Source organism: Pan paniscus, chromosome 13, assembly GCF_029289425.2.
Source record: "Pan paniscus chromosome 13, NHGRI_mPanPan1-v2.0_pri, whole genome shotgun sequence".
NCBI lineage: Eukaryota > Metazoa > Chordata > Mammalia > Primates > Hominidae > Pan > Pan paniscus.
In genome coordinates this window covers 104,810,076-104,826,983 of record NC_073262.2, presented here as the reverse complement: position 1 = coordinate 104,826,983, position 16,908 = coordinate 104,810,076, and the positions used below count along the sequence as shown (strand labels likewise).

Below are 16,908 nucleotides of genomic sequence, written 5' to 3'. Positions count from 1 at the left end.
TAATGATTAAACACCCTAGAAATTGTCCTTATAAGCCAGCAAGATAACTTTAGATTTGAATAATTATCAGTTAGACTTCGGGCTGTTGATCTTGGATTTCAGTGGAAGATCATACTCTTCATTTAGTAAATTTACACACAAGGTTTGGAGTACCATGAGCCTCCTACTGGAAAAGTAAAAAGAGAGGCATAATTCACAGTTCTTACACTGCTGGAAAGGACTCCCTCATTTAAGAGATGAGGAAACGGGCCAGGTGCAGTGGCTCATGCCTGCAATCCCAGCACTTTGGGAGGTAGAGGCAGGCAGATAGGCCAGGTGTTTGAGATCAGCCTGAGCAACATGGTGAAATCCCGTCTCTACTAAAAATACAAAAACTGCGGCGGCAGCGCCACTCAGGCGTTGGGTAACGCTAGACGGACTGTCACGTGACATGAAGTGGCTCCGAACAGGAAGAGGACGGAAAAGATAACCGTCCCTGATGCCGAGACGAACCGGACCTGCAGCCACCATGAACAGCAAAGGTCAATATCCAACACAGCCAACCTAGCCTGTGCAGCCTCCTGGGAATCCAGTATACCCTCAGACCTTGCATCTTTCTCAGGCTCTACCCTATACTGATGCTCCGACTGCCTACTCAGAGCTCTATCATCCAAGCTTTGTGCACCCAGGGGCTGCCACAGTCCCCACCATGTCGGCCGCTTTCCTGGAGCCTCTCTGTATCTTCCCATGGCCCAGTCTGTGGCTGTTGGGTCTTTAGGTTCCACAATCCCCATGGCTTATTATCCAGTTGGTCCCATCTATCCACCTGGCTCCACAGTGCTGGTGGAAGGAGGGTATGATGCAGGTGCCAGATTTGGAGCTGGGGCTACTGCTGGCAACATTCTTCCTCCACCTCCTGGATGCCCTCCCAGTGCTGCTCAGCTTGCAGTCATGCAGGCAGCCAATGTCCTCGTAACTCAGTGGAAGGGGAATTTCTTCATGGGTGAATCAGATGGTGGCTACACCATCTGGTGAGGAACCAAGGCCACCTTTGTGCCGGAAAAGACATCACATACCTTCAGCACTTCTCACAATGTAACTGCTGTAGTCATATTAACCTGAAGTTGCAGTTTAGACACATGCTGTTGGGATGTCTTTCTGGTGCCCCAACTTTCAGGCACTTTTCAAATTTAATAAGGAACCACGTAATGGTAGCAGTAACTCTCTGAAGCATTTTGAGGTAAGGGAGGTATCCATTCATAAAATGAATGTGGGCGAAGCTGCCCTAAGGATCTTCCTTTAATTTGGAGTAATACTGTGCCATACTGGTCTTTGCTGTTAGTAATAAAACATCAAATTAGGTTTGGAGGGAAATTTGATCTTCCTAAGAATTAAAGTTGCCAAATTACGGCCAGGCGCGGTGGCTCACGCCTGTAATCCCAGCACTTTGGGAAGCTGAGGCAGGCGGATCACTTGAGGTCGGGAGTTCGAGACAAGCCTGACTAACATGGAGAAACCCCGTCTCTACTAAAAATACAAAATTAGCCGGGCGTAGTGGTGCATGCCTGTAATCCCAGCTACTCAGGAGGCTGAGGCAGGAGAATTGCTTGAATCTGGCAGGCGGAGGTTGCGGTGAGCCGAGATCACACCATTGCACTCCAGCCTGGGCAACAAGAGCGAAACTCTGTCACCAAAAAAAAAAAAAAAGTTCCAAAATTATTCTGATTGGTCTTTAATCCCTTTAAGTCTTTGATTTATATTACTTGTTATAAATGGAACGCATTAGTGTGTGCCTTTTCCTTTACATCCCTTGCCCCACCCATCCCATCTCCAACCCTAGTCTTCCATTTCCTCCCGCCAGTCTCCATTGAATCAATGGTGCAGGACTGAAAGCCAATTTCCTTCTTTCCTTGTACTTCTCCCCACTGGTCATCTTTTAACTAGTCTTTCATAAGGATCCTCTGAAACCCCCTCTGTGCCCCAAGCACAGACCCCGTTACTTCTGCTTTCGTATTTCCTCAGGCAAAAATGGAGGGTGCCTTTTGGGTCCTCCTCATAGGTTGTCTCTGCATACATGAACCTAACCCAAATTTGTTTTGGTGCCAGAAAAACTGAGCTATGTTTGAACAAAGATATCCTGCAGACTGTACTGTGAACAACAGTTAGTTTAAAATATGAGAGGTGGCTGGGTGCAATGGCTCACGCCTGTAATCCCAGCACTTTGGGAGACTGAGGTGGGTGGACCACGAGGTCAAGAGATTGAGACCATCCTGGCCAACATGGTGAAACCCCCTATCTCTACTAAAAATACAAAAATTAGCTGGGCGTGGTGGCATGCGCCTGTAATCCCAGCTACTCAGGAAACTGAGGCAGGAGAATCGCTTGAACCCGGGAGGCAGAGGTTGCAGGGAGCCAAGATTGCGCCACTGCACTCCAGCCTGGCAACAGAGGGAGACTCCGTCTCAAAAAAAAAAAAAAAAAAAATTATGAGGGGCAAGGAGGAAGATGCATTTCAAAAGCCTGATTGACGGTTTAGAGCCAAATTAAGAGGAGTTTTCAGATCAAAAATTGGTTACCATTTTTTGTCAGAGTGTCTGATGCAGCCACTCATTTGGTCCCCCAAAATTCCTGGACTGGGTTAATAGGGTCATATTGTGAATGCCTCACTACAAAATGACTTGAGTCCAGTGAAATCTCATTAGGGTTAAGAATATTTCAGGGATCCTTAATGTTTTGATTTTTGTTTTCTGAAACTGGATTTTATTTTGTCTTAAAATTTCAGTTCATCTAAATTGTGAGTTCTGTACATGTGATGTTTGTACCGTTGACTGTTTTGGAAGTTCAGCATTGTATGTCTCTCTCTACACTGTAGTGCAGTTAACTTGTGGAATTTTTATGCTAAAAATGTAGAATAAAGACTATTTTGAAGATTTGAAAATAAAAAAAATAAAAAATACAAATATAAAAACTAGCCAGCATGGTGGCCCGTGCCTGTACTCCCAGCTACTTGGGAGGCTGAGGCACAAATCTCTTGAATCTGGGAGGTGGAGGTTGCAGTAAGCCGACATTGTGCCACTGTACTCCAGCCTGGGCAACAGAGTGAGACTCTGTCTCAAAAAAAGGGGGTTGGGGTGAGGAAACGGGCCAGAGAAGTTAAAGTACCTGGGCCAGTGTCACACAGTGAAGATGAAATAAAGCCAGTTAGTATCAAATTCTCCTGAGTCTTGGTAGAGTGAGGCTCTTCCCCTCATTCCTTTAGTTATTTGGTTTTCTGCTTTCAGCTACTTGGACTAGCCTTATAAATTGCCCAGATTTCTCTTGGATGACCGTCAGTTTTCTTCTCGTGTGGAAAGTTGGAACTCCCAATAGTTTGCTTGTGGTCTCAATATTTAGGAAGCTAATTCTGCTTCTATGGTACATGGAATACATAATTTTGAAATGGAGTCAGGGCTTTCCTAATGATCCATTTTGTAATTCACCTAACAGCTGAGGAAGGTCCAGAGAAGGAAGAACTCAAGGTTAGTAGACAAACTTGATATTGAGTTGCACTGGCTGCCTTCTCTTTTTGGTCCCCTAAAGAGTATTTATCATCTTAGATTCAGCTTAAGTTGTGGACAAATATCAAGGGGAAAAGTATTTACAGTTAACGTTGGAATCACATGGTTTTCGGGGTTGTGCCTCTTTATTTGGTGGTTCTAAAAAGGGACGATTATTAGTTGCTTTCACTAAGGAAGGGAAGTTCATGATGTAGCAACTATAGAGGACCTAGCTTTTAAAAAGTCAATTGAAATACATACCTCAGTTTTTATTATCAGAAAGATGCAATGATAATCACTAGTGTAGGAGAATAAAGGGGGAAAATTCCCCTGGCCCCGGATAACTTTGATTCTGTGCTTTTTCTTCTAACAAGGCCCTCATGTTAGATCTGGTCTTGGCCCACATCCCTAACTTCATCTGGAAGTATTCTTTGCCCTTTGTCCACTTCATTCCATCCATACTGTCTTTTATTCTTCCAACATGCCAGTCTCATTTCTTTCTTCAGACCTTTGTATTTACTGTTTACTTGCTGGAATATTTTTCTCTCAGATGTTTATGTGGCTCTTTGTTATTCAAGTTTCACCATATATGACACCTCTTTTGAGAGGTCTTGCCCTGGCTAGCCAATTAAAATGAGCCACTTGCAATCCTATCAAATCCTTTTTTTTTTTTTTTGAGAAAGAGCCTTGCTCTTGTCGCCCAGGCTGGAATGCAACAGCACGATCTCAGCTCACTGCAACCTCCATCTCCCAGTTTCAAGCAAATCTCCTGTCTCAGCCTCCCGAGTAGCTGGAATGACAGGTGCCTGCCACCATGCCCAGCTACTTTTTGTATTTTTAGTAGAGATGAGGTTTCACCATGTTGACCAGGCTGGTCTCAAACTCCTGACCTCAGGTGATCCACCCGCCTCAGCCTCCCAAAGTGCTAGGATTACAGGCATGAGCCACTGCACCCGGCAGCCCCTGCCTTTTTTTTTTTTTTTAAAAAGAGAGTCTTGCTCTGTCACCCAGGCTGGAGTGTGGTGACTTGATCTTAGCTCACTGCCGCCTTGACCTCCCAGGTTCAAGCGATCCTCCTGCCTCAGCCTCCCATGTAGCTGGGACCACAGGCATTCACCACCACACCTGGCTAATTTTTTGATTTTTTTTTGTAGGGATGGGGGTTTCACTTAGTTGCCTAGGCTGGTCTTGAACTCCTGAGCTCAAGTGATTCTCTCTTCTTGGTCTCCCAAAGTGCTGGAATTAACATGTGTGAGCCACTGTGCCCGGTGTCCTATCACATCATTAAATTTTTTTCTGCATAGCATTTATTGCTAGCTTTAAAAAATATTTGTTTAGAGTCTGTCTCCATTCCCACCCCTAGAATGTAAATGTGATGGGAAGAGAGACCTTCTCTGTCTTGCTTACTCCTGAATTCCTAGTGTCTAGAACAGTGTTTGGCACATAACAGGCACTCAGTAGATATCAAGGCAGGCAGTGGGTTCGAAATCAGGGGGTCTTAGATCTGGTCTTGGCATTGTCCCTAAGTCACTGTTTGTCTGTGATCAAGATCCTTTCCCTCTTTGGGACTTGCTTTTTTCATCTATAAACTAGGGGATTGACGTAGATATCTCCAAACTCCCTTGTAGATTCATTACAACTTCATTAAGCTACAAAGGAATCCTTGACATTTGCAGCAAAAGAATCCCTCTATGCCTTTCAGTCTTCCAAGCCATGCTGGGGGTGGGGGGACTTTTCTTGTCTAAAGGCAGTGCAAAGCTAGCACTAGCACTGGACAGTGAAGCCCTTGAACCATCCCCCTATGGCAACTGTTGCCCAAATATCCAGTACCTGGCTTGTTCCTGAGCTTGTTTCATGGCTTCTTCCAGAGCCAGTCTTGCTGCTTCCTCTTCTTTTTGCCTCCTCTCCTCTGCCTCCAGCCGAGCCTTCTCTTCTGCTTCCTGTTTCCGCCGCTGGTACTCCAGTCGTTCCTCTTCAGCCATTTCCATCAGGTGTTTTTGTTCTTCTTCTAACTGCATTTCCAATTCCTCTTGCCTTTGCTTCTCTGCCTCTGCAGAATAGAAAAGGGGGTGGGCTCAGCAAGGATCATTTTTAGGGAAAACAATTTTCGGATCCAACTCTCAAATCTGTGATTCTGAAGGACTCCCCGTGAGAAATTTTGCAGTTGACCTGCTAGCAGGCTGCCAGATCCTCTCTGGGGAGTACCTTGGGGATTAATTTACTAATTTAAGAGTCCTTTATTAATACAAAGCCTTAGGGAAGAATTTTTCCAGAGCCCGGTGTGCTTATGTGGTGGTATGAAGCTGGGTTGGGGAGCGGTGTCAAATCAGGGTCTAGAGAAACTTGGTGCTTCCTGGCCGGGCGTGGTGGCTTATGCCTGTAATCCCAGCACTTTGGGAGGCCGAGGCGGGCGGATCACGAGGTCAGGAGATTGAGACCATCCTGGCTAACACGGCGAAACCCCGTCTCTACTAAAAATACAAAAAAATTAGCGGGGCGTGGTGGCAGGCACCTGTAGTCCCAGCTACTCGGGAGGCTGAGGCAGGAGAATGGCGTGAACCTGGGAGGCGGAGCTTGCAGTGAACCGAGATCGCGCCGTTGCACTCCAGCCTTGGCGACAGAGCGAGACTGTCTCAAAAAAAAAAAAAAAAAAGAAAAGAAAAGAAAAGAAAAGAAACTTGGTGCTTCCTCAGCTGGACTGACCAGTCTACAGCCAGAACCAGGAAGTAGCCACAGTTTTGTCTGCTGAAGTTCCTATCTCTTCCTCAAAGGTGAGGCTGGACCCAGCAATCCCACTACTAGGTATATATCCAAAGGAGAGGAGATGAGCATGTTGAGGAGATACTTGCACCCGTGTGTTTATTGCTGCACTCTTCCCAACAGCCAAGATACAGAATCAATATAAATGTCCATCAATAGATGAGTGGATAAAGAAAATGTGGTATATATATACATGATGGAACACTACTTATCCATAAAAAGAATGAAATTCTGTCTTTTATGACAATGTGAATGATCCTGGGAGGACTTACATTAAGTGAAATAAGCCAGGCATAGAAAAATAAATAACACATTTTTACTCATGTGAAAGCGAAAAACATTGATCTCATGGAAATAGAGAATAGAATAGTGGTTACTAGAGGCAGGGAAGGGTAGGGGGTTGGTGGAGGTGGGTAGGGAGAGGTTGGTTAAAGACTACTAAATTACAGCTGGATAGAAGGAGTAAGTTCTAGTGTTCTATAGCACTGTAGGCAACTGTAACAATAACTTATATTTTCAAATAGCTATAAGAGTGCAGTTTTTTTCTTTTTTTTTTTAGACAGAGTCTTGCTCTTGTCACCCAGGTTGGAGTGCAGTGGCACTATCTCAGCTCACTGCAACCTCCGCCTCCTGGGTTCAAGTGATTCTCCTGCCTCAGCCTCCCAAGAAGTAGCTGGGACTACAGGCCACCACTACACCCAGCTAATTTTTGTATTTTTAGTAGAGACAGGGTTCTGCCATGTTGGCCAGGCTGGTCTTGAACTCCTGACCTCAGGTGATCCACCTGCCTAGGCCTCCCAAAGTGCTGGGATTACAGGTGTGAGCCACCACACCTGGCTAGAAGAGTGGATTTTGAATGTTCCCAACACAAATGATGAATGTTTGAAGTGATGGATATGCAAATTACCCCAATTTGATAATTACATATCATATATGTGCCAAACGATCACACTGTACTCTGTAAATATGTACAATTATTGTATGTCAATTAAAAATAACTAATAATTGGGCTGAGCACGGTGGCTCACACCTGTAATCCCAGCACTTTGGGAGGCCAAGGCAGGCAGATCATGACGTCAGGAGTTCGAGACCAGCCTGGCCAACATAGTGAAACCCCATCTTTACTAAAAATACAAAAAATTATCTGTGCATGGTGGCGGGCGCCTGTAATCCCAGCTACTTGGAAGGCTGAGGCAGGAGAACTGCTTGAACCTGGGAGGCAGAGGTTGCAGTGAGCTGAGATCACATCATTGCACTCCAGCCCAGGCAATAGTGTGAGACTCCGACTCAAAAAAACAAAAACAAAAACAAACAAACAAAAAACTAATAATTTTTTAAAAAGAGGCTGGCAAGATTCCACACATCAGCACCTGAAAGTCTGCCCTGAAGCTATCCAGATGTTTGTGGCTGTTTCCATCTGCTCGGGAAGGAAGCAAAGAGTAGGGCTGTATCTCCAATTTAGGTAGCTCTTGAGCAATGCTGAAAGGGCAAAGGGAAGGGCAGGATCCCAGTTCAGGAGATTGTTGGATTGAGAATGGGACTCTGGAGTCATTTCCACAAGCAAGTCATTACTTTCTTATTTAAATCTATATTAACAAATTATAGTCATACATAATCACTTTGAAAAAAATAGTTTATATTATTTAGAGTGCTTAACACACTAAGGCCTAGGATAGGAATAAATGAACACTCACAGTTGGATAAAAGTGTTTCTGCCCCAAGTAGAAGAGAGATGCAAAGAGCTCAAGAACCCCCTCACCGGCCCTCTCGGCTTCCTCCTGCTGCTTTTTTCTCTGTAGTTCTCGCAGTTTCCTCCGAAACTCCTCTTGCTGTTGCCGGGCTCTCTCCTGGGCTGCTTTCAACCGGAGCTGCTGCTTTCTCTCCTCCTCCTCCTGCCGCTGCTGTTCTTCTTGGAGTCTCTGTTTCCTCAAGCTGAGAAAACCCAAGATGGTCAGGGAAATGGCAGAAAACACTGAGGCATCCTTGTGAGATGAGCCAACAGACAGTGCCCATGGGGGAGGCTCTGCAGCCCACAGGCCACAGGGAGCAACCTATTCCCAGGAGACTCAGTTTTCCAAGGGAAGCCAGGATTGAAGAGCAAAGAGCCCAGCGGGCTTGAAACCAGAAGCCTAGAAGTTTCAGTACACAGCTCTGTGCTCTGCAGCAGGGGTCTTAAGTTCATTTTTCATGCTTATGGATTTCAAAACTCTTGCCTTACAGGGTTGTGAAGATTAAATTGCAGTTGAGGCCTGTGAAAGGGCCTAGCACAGTGCAGACAACAAAGTGCAGGGGCTTGACAAATGTTTGCTGGACTGAATCTCAGAGCCTTCCCAAGAAGATCTCAGGGTCATCAATGTGAGTAACCCTCACATGGGGTTCTAAACTTGAAAGAGAGTGACATTCAGCAGAGTGTACCAATGCACATGGTTGAGACGCTACAGTTTATCTCTGGTGAGTGTTGTTCCTAGGAAAACTGAGGATAGAGAAAAATGACACATGCTATTTTAACTTCAGGGCATGAGCCTCAGAACCAAACATTGCCCCTAGGGGAGGTCAACCACTGTCTTTTTCTTCTGCTTCCTAACATGGCTGTAGTCTCTTTGGCTTGCCCGACCTACCGGATCTCTTCTGTACGTCTCTGCTGCTCCAGCTCCAGCTCCTCCTCCATCTTTTTTGCTCTCTCCAGCTGCTCCTGCTGGAGCTGCCTTTGCTCTTCCTGCTCCCTTCTCTTCTTCTCCACCTCCAGCCACCTCATCTCGGCTCTTTCTGCTCGAAGCCTGTCCCAGGAAGCCTTCTCCTGCTCCCTCTTAGTGAGGAGGGCCTAAGAAACCAGAGTGTTCTCAGTGCAATAAACAGATGGGTCTGTCTCAGCAGTGAGCCCTTCTCCACCCCAGACAGTGTTGTCTCTAATCAAAGATGGAATCATTAAACAGACTCCACACTTTGCCCACAGCTGCATAGACTCAGCCACCACCAGCTTGGACTTTTGGGTCTGACTGACCTGGATTCAACTCTCTCTCTTACTTGCTTTGGGATTTAGGGATCACAACTGAAACTTCCCGATATTGTCTTCCTCATGGTACTGTTGCCAGGATTAGCTGAAATAATGAAAGTGCCAACATAATGTCCAGTACATGGTAGGTTCTAGAGTTCTCAACCCTGGCTGCACTTTAGAATCACCCAAGGAGCTTTCAAAAATTACTTGTGGCTGGGTGCAGCAGTTCATGCCTGTAATCCCAGCATTTTGGGAGGCTGAAGTGGGAGGATTGCTTGGGCCCAGGGGTTCAAGGTAACAAGTCACCTATGATCATGCCACTGCACTCCTGGGTGGCAAAGCAAGACTCTGCCTCAAAAATATAAAAACAAGGGGCCGGGCGTGGCTCATGCCTGTAATCCCAGCACTTTTGGAGGCTGAGGTGGGTAGATCACCTGAGGTCAGGAGTTCTAGGCCAGCATGGCCAACATGGAGACACCCTATCTCTACTAAAAATACAAAATTAGCCAGGTATGGTGGCACGTGGCTGTAATGCCAGCTACTTGGGAGGCTGAGGCAGGAGAATTGCTTGAACCCGGGAGGCGGAGATTGCGGTGAGCCGAGATTGCGCCATTGCACTCCAGCCTGGGCAAAAAGAGTGAAGCTCCCTCCAAAAAAAAAAAAAAAAAAAAAAAAAAGAAGCTATTTTACCAGGGGCAATCTTAGGTATAGATGGGTCAGATTCACATTTAATCCCATAGAAACTCACCTTTCCAATGGAAGGTTGTTCTTTCAGTTTATAGGAAGGTTGTCACAGCTTTCTTTTTCTCCCTAGTGCCTCTTCCTCAGAAATATGCCTATGAAGGGAACCTTGAGAGGCAAGCCTTCCAGGAACTCTGTGTATCCAACTCAGAGAAAAACCTCCTTGCTTTTTAGTCTTTGCAGAGGCAGCATAGTACTATGGATTGACAATAAATCTAAGAAATGCTGATGATCCCGCAGGTTCAGAAAAGTTCTGCCCATAGGTTAAAATTTTCATCTGTTGTGCAGAGCCAAATTGTGTGATCCAGGAAGCTGGGAGGGACTGAGAACTATAAAGGAACATCTTCCTGGAATCCTTTTTGGAAGACCATGAGCCATAAAATAAGTAAATAGATAATAATTTAAAATGGTGACAAGAGTCCTGAAGTTGGAGTCAAAGGACCTAAGCTTAAGTCTTGGCTCTACCACTCAATGGTTGTGCAATTTCTGGCAACCTGCATTTAACTCTTTCTAGTTTCTATTTCTGGATCTGTAAAATGGGGCTAATCATACCTGGCTCACAAGTGTGGTAAAGGTTAATGTAACATATGTGAGTTTAACTGTAGTGGCTTAGCTGTGTGTGCATTTGTAGTGTTTAAGGCTACTTTTTAATTTTTTTGTATAAGATGTCAAAATGAAGTTCAGTACCTTAGTCTCAGGGGAAGAAATAGTAATTTATTCCAACAGCAGAGGAAAGATTGGCCGTTTTGGTCTTACTGACAGATGATGCATCTATATGATATTCTTTTTTAGTTAGTTGCAGGGATTTTCTTTTTTCTTTTTTTTCTTTTTTTTTTGGTTAGAGATAGATAGAGTCTTGTTCTGTTGCTCAGGCTGGAGTGTAGTGGCATAATCATAGCTCACTGCAGCCTCAAACTCCTGATCTCAAGCAATGCTCCTGCCTTGGCCTCCCAAAGTGCTGGGTTTACAGGCATGCGCCACTGCATCCGGCCGAATTGCAGCAATTTTCAAGGGTAATTTTTCCTTACACTCAGGTTTTCTCTTCAGACCTCCACATTAGAAGCAAGGTCCCTGGAACAAAGTGACTCTTACATCTTGTGGTTTTGTTTGTTTTTTTTTTTTTAGATGGAGTCTCTCTCTGTTGCCCAGGTTGGAGTGCAGTGGTGTGATCTCGGCTCACTGCAACCTCTGCCTCCCAGGTTCAAGCGATTCTCCTGCCTCAGCCTCCCAAGTAGCTGGGATTACAGGCGTGCACCACTGTGCCTGGCTAATTTTTGTATTTTTAGTAGAGACGGGCTTTCCCTATGTTGGCCAGGCTGGTCTTGAACTCCTGACCTCATGATCCACCCTCCTCAGCTTCCCAAAGTGCTGGGATTACAGGCGTGAACTACCATGCCCGGCCCAAAAGCATCTTGTAAAAGCAGGTATATGTGTACAGGCTGCCTCTCTCTATTCCAGCTGCATACCGCAGAAACGCAGATTAGGAAAGTAGGAATTTCCACAGCCTTTGGAAGGCAAGTAATGTATGAGCCCTAGCCTGAGTCAAGGAAATATGCTCAGCTCTGACAGCCAGTACCCACCTTTCCCTGTAACCATGAGTCCTGCACCTCTCAGAGATGGGTGCTGTGATCATTTTCTATTCTTTAAAGGGTGGATACTTGCCCTGGCAATGTGGGGGCCTCACAGAATGCATCATCACTTCAGAGGGGCTTTGCTACCCCTGCATCTTTGATCAGGTCTGGCTTCTTACTAGGGTCAGAAGATACCAAAGTAGAACATAAGACCATTAGGTGGTCGAGCTGTTTTAGTAAGTGCAATATAATTAGAGGCAGCTTTCCCATCTTTGCAGTCACGCCGAGTGAGAACAGAACTTCCTCTGTCAAGCTGAGGACATCAGACCCTACCTTGGAAGGGTCCTCACATCTTCTCTCTTCTTTAGATTCCATGTTGCCAGTGACAGTTGCAATCTGAGAGGGTGATGATCTTCCATCTAGAGAAACTTGGCTTTCCTGGGCATCGTATTTGGGAGAAAGCCAAGGGTCCTCTACAAAGGAGTCTGAGGCAAAGGAACCTCTATTTGAGGTGTCTTCTGTTTCCTCATAGCTGACATCAGGCCCGCTCAGCTCTGCTGCTATCTCCAGATTTCTTTCCTTCTGTGTCCTTTTCCTTTGGGGTCTTGTTTTTTTTTCTAATTTTTTTTTAGCCTTTGAGTCCTTTGACTTTCCTGGGGGAGAACAATTGGGGATAGAGATATAGCTGAGTTAACTTAATGTGATCACTAGACATCCTTTTTAGTAACTTTTTTGTTTTGAGACAGGGTCTTGCTCTGTCACCCAAGCTGGAGAGCAGTGGCACGATCATGGCTCACTGCAGCCTCGAACTCCTGGGCTTGTGATCCTCCCACCTCGGCTTCCTGAGTAGCTGGGACTGCAGGCACACCACCATGTCTGGCTAATTTTTGTATTTTTTGTAGAAACAGGGTTTTGCCATGTTGCCCAGGCTAGTCTCAAATCCCTGAGCTCAAGCAATCCACCCACCTCAGCCTCCCAAAGTGATGGGATTACAGGTGTGCGCCACCGTGCCTGGCCCCTTTTTAGTAACTTTTAAAAGTTAGCATGCAATGGAATCACCTGGGGTAGAGATTCCTAAGCCCAGGCCCCAGAATCTGGTTCAGTGGGAATCTGCATTGTAACAAACACCCCAAGTGTTTTGGGAAGAGTAGTTCACACACCACCGTTTGAGAAACTACCTTATCCTCTTTGGATCAACTGACATTCAGCAGTCTTGCTATTAAATAAGTTCTATTTCAGCCGGGCGTGGTGGCTCACACCTGTAATCCCAGCACTTTGGGAGGCTGAGGCGGGCAGATCACGAAGTTAGGAGTTTGAAACCAGTGTGGCCAATATGGTGAAACCCTGTCTCTACTAAAAATACAAAAATTAGCTGGGTGTGGTGGTGGGTGCCTATAATCCCAGGTACTTGGGAGGCTGAGGCAGAAGAATTGCTTGAACCCAGGAGGCGGAGGTTGCAGTGAGCCGAGATCGTGCCACTGCACTCCAGCCTGGGTGACAGAGCGAGACTCCATCTCAAAAAAAAAAAAAAAAAGGTTCTATTTCACTCTGACTTATGGTGGGGGCAGGACCGTCCGGAGGGTAGGCTTGTACACACAGCTGGAAAGTCATACCTTGAGAGTCTGGCTTGAGGTTGCAGCTTTGTAACCTGGCAAAGTTCAGCCTTCCGTACTCTAAGGACCCTTCCTTCGCTTCACCTTTGGTAGGGGCACCACAAGTATTTCCTTTGCCTAATTCCACCAATGCTACCCAAGTCATGGGCTACAAAAATGTAAATTCAGCAAGAGATGAACAAGCAAATGTCAAAAATAGGTTTCACTCAGGAGTGTATCCATTGTTGTCCTTTCTAACAGCACTGGATTTGTTTGGAGGGTCTTCTGAATCATGTGGGCAGTAAAGGATGGGCGTAAGTTTTAGGCTAAAGAAAGTGTTCAGAAGCAAAGGAATCCGAGTTCCTGGTCAGGCTCAACATAGGGAACCAAGACAGAAACCATAGCTTGGAGGATCATTCAACACTTGTGGCATCCTTCCCCTTCCCAAATGCTCTCACTACCCAATACTCTGATTATGTGATATAGTTATTATTTTATGGAGGCAGTGGCAATAGAATCTGCTGGGAGTCAAATAGGAAAGGACAAGCCCTGGGTCTACCACTTTACTGTCTGATCTACTTGATATTATGTAAGTCACCCAACCTTGCTCAGCCTCAGTTGCTACATGAATATAATAATAACACTTCCTTCATGGAGATGTTGTGAGGATTTAATGAGATCACATATACAGAGTCCTAATAAATAAGAGTAGGTATTCAGTAAATAGGTGCTGTTATTATTATAATTTCTTTTCTTGGTGATCACAGGCCTCTAGGCTCCCCGTTTTCCTGTATCTCTGTCTATTAAGATACTGATATGACATAAGGCTGCAACACCATCTTGGCTGTAGTAGTCAAGAAGTCTCAAAACAGAGAGTTTGTCCGGTAGGATCCATGCTAATTATCCATACCACCTCCCGACCCCTAACAGAAGTCTTCTCCAGGTTGTTACTTGCAGGCACACTCTCTTACCAATGGCAGCCTCTGCTTGCCCGTAGACCTTTCCTTCTCTCTCCCTTTTGGGTCCTTTGGTTTTGTCTTTCTTGGGTTTTTCCTTTCTCTTGGCCTCGTTAATCAAATCCCTCTCCTAAAGGTGAAAAATCAAGGAAGGGGACCATAATATGTATAGGAAATGAAAAAATCCATCAAAGAAGATTATGTTGAACAAGGTGACACACTGGCTTAGAATGGAATTTGTGTGGGTTCCAGGTAAAGCAGAAGAGTGAATCTTAGAGAATGCAGAGCCGATGGGGGAGACTCAGAGGTTCAGCCTTTGATGTAAAACTGCTAGAAATAATTTCATAAGAGGAAAGAGGAAGAAAAAACACTTATGGTCTGCCTCCTTTCTTAGATTCTAAATCATGATTTACAGAGCTGGATCAAAGGGAAAGAGTTTTCACCTTTGATAGATTGGTGTTGCCATGATTAATGGTTAACTATTCTAAATCAAAGCCAGCTTTATTCACTGCAGAATGATTTGCTAACTTTCAGGAAACCTCAGGCAGATGACCACAACTATGTCAGTCTTCACCTTTCCCCATGGGCTAGAATAACACAGTGGTTCCTCCTAAGAGAGGATGGCAGAGTGGGGTCATGACTACCCACTCAGTACCTTTGTAGGAATTAGAAATGGGGCCAGGTGCAGTGGCTCACGCCTGTAATCCCAGCACTTTGGGAAGCTGAGGCAGGTGGATCACTTGAGGTCAGGAGTTCGAGACCAGCCTGGCCAACATGGTGAAACCCTGGCTGTACTGAAAAAATACAAAAATTAGCTGGGAGCGGTGTCACATGCCTGTAATCCCAGCTACTCAGGAGGCTGAGGCAGGAGAATCACTTGAACCTGGGAGGCGGATGTTGCAGTAAGCCGAGACCGCGCCACTGCACTCCAGCCTGGGCAACACAGTGAGACTGTGTCTCCAAAAAAAAAAAGGAATTAGAAATGATGTTCCATCCTTCAGGAGGATGCAGCCCAATGTGGCTGTGCAGGGCTTGGTAAGCAGACCACAGGCTGGACCTCAGTGCCCCCCTCATCCTCTTTATCGGGTGCCCTCATATAGTGAGCAATCTATACAACTGTACATGGTATCCTTGATGAGATCCAAGTAAGGCTTTTGGACCAAGCTTTTAGAGGTTTACACTCACATGACTGATGCTGGCTGATGTCTCCTGGCTAAACAGTCTTGGTTCAGCCTTCCCTTCTCTTTCTCTTGGAAGAAGAGATGTATACACAGCACTCAACCTCTCGGGTGACTCAGGCCCGTATCCCAGAAGTCCTCTGTGTAGGTGGTGTACATCATAATCTCTGCCCCTTTGAAAAGAGCAAACCAACAGGATCAAACTAAAGAAAAACTCTGGTGGAAAGAAAGAGGGCAAGTGAGCCAACATCGAGCACCTGTTCTCTGCAGGCACTGTGCCTGACATTTGACATACTTAGTCAACTCTTTTTCTTCTGCATATCCCATGGTAAGGAAGATGAGAAAGATTGGTCTTCACTTTTGGGATTTCCTCAGAATAAATCCTAAAATTTAGAGAGTGGGATAAATTGTTTGCTCTTTGGGGTTGCATATTTATGCTTTTAATTGAATGGCATAGAATTATTTAACTGAAATTTCTTCTATCAAAGGATTAGCTGGAAAAAGAAAGTGACCTTTAAGAAAGATTGTGTTAGGAACATGTAACTATCCATTCATTCCTTTATGCCCTCTGAATTCTTTTCATTTTTTTTTTTTTTTGAGACGGAGTCTCGCTCTGTCGCCCAGGCTGGAGTGCAATGGTGCGATCTGGGCTCACTGCAACCTCCACCTCCCGGGTTCTAGCGATTCTCCTGCCTCAGCCTCCCGAATAGCTGGGATTACAGGCGCCCACCACCACGTCCGGCTAATTTTTGTATTTTGGTAGAGATGGGGTTTCACCATGTTAGTCAGGCTGGTCTCAAACTCCTGACCTTAGATGATCCACCAGCCTCAGCCTCCCAAAGTGCTGGGATTACAGGCATGAGCCACCATGCCTGGCAACATGCCCTCTGAATTCTATCCTTGATCAAATTCAGCCACTAAAAGGTCATGTGCTGTGTTGGTTTTATCCATTGTAGAATTGCTGTCACTCACTGTTTGCCCTGAGGATAACTGACTTATGCCCCCTGGGTAGAAAGGGCACTGAAAAGCAGCCACGTGGATTGCAGCAATATCAGTTACTGTGTGCCTGCTCTGTGCCGGGTCTGGTTCTGGGCATTTTATTTTATTTTTTTTAGCTAAATGAGTATTCTCTTTACTGTGCTCTGCTAGCACGGGGCCTTACTGTAGAAACTTGAGAAATATTTGTTGAATGAGGTGAATGGAATTTCCTGTAAATATATGAGACTTTAAATCATTCAATGTCACTCTATAAAAGCCTATACGAGAAGTCTCCTTTAGAATTTAGTGCTTGGAAAACCTTTAATTTCCCTGAGGAATAGGTATGCTGCAAATGAGAACCACAAACCTGATTGTTTTGCTCTTTTTTTTTTCAGAAATCTGTAGGTCAGGAATCCCTCTGTCAAGCCTGAAATTAAGTCACAAAGGCTATGATGACTTTTGTGAAAAGTTTGTGTTTTTTTCTCCTGATTAAAAAAAATTTTTGTGTTTTTTGGTGGGGATGGTTGTCATAAGCATTTAAAATACATTGTGAGAAAAGATCAGGTATAAAATTCTAAAAATGGTGTTCCTCTGGTGGCTGTCTCATTCATCCAAGTGCCTT

At 45.2% G+C, this 16,908-nt stretch overlaps 1 protein-coding gene and 1 pseudogene across 5 annotated transcripts in view; one reads left to right on the top strand and one right to left on the bottom strand.

The window, feature by feature from the left end:
- The window catches only part of KIAA2012 (KIAA2012 ortholog), a 131,787-nt gene that overhangs the window by 3,695 nt on the left and 111,184 nt on the right, over positions 1-16,908 (bottom strand). For all 5 annotated transcript variants that reach the window (XM_055108967.2, XM_034954811.3, XM_055108966.2 and 2 more), the window contains exons 17-22: positions 15,316-15,481; positions 14,146-14,260; positions 11,916-12,235; positions 8,894-9,096; positions 8,035-8,207; positions 5,346-5,565 (exon numbers count right to left, since the gene is read on the bottom strand). In XM_055108967.2, coding sequence (XP_054964942.1) covers positions 5,346-5,565; positions 8,035-8,207; positions 8,894-9,096; positions 11,916-12,235; positions 14,146-14,260; positions 15,316-15,481 — 1,197 coding nt within the window. The remainder of the gene's footprint in view (positions 1-5,345; positions 5,566-8,034; positions 8,208-8,893; positions 9,097-11,915; positions 12,236-14,145; positions 14,261-15,315; positions 15,482-16,908) is intronic.
- On the top strand, positions 10-4,985 carry LOC129397302 (DAZ-associated protein 2-like; annotated as a pseudogene).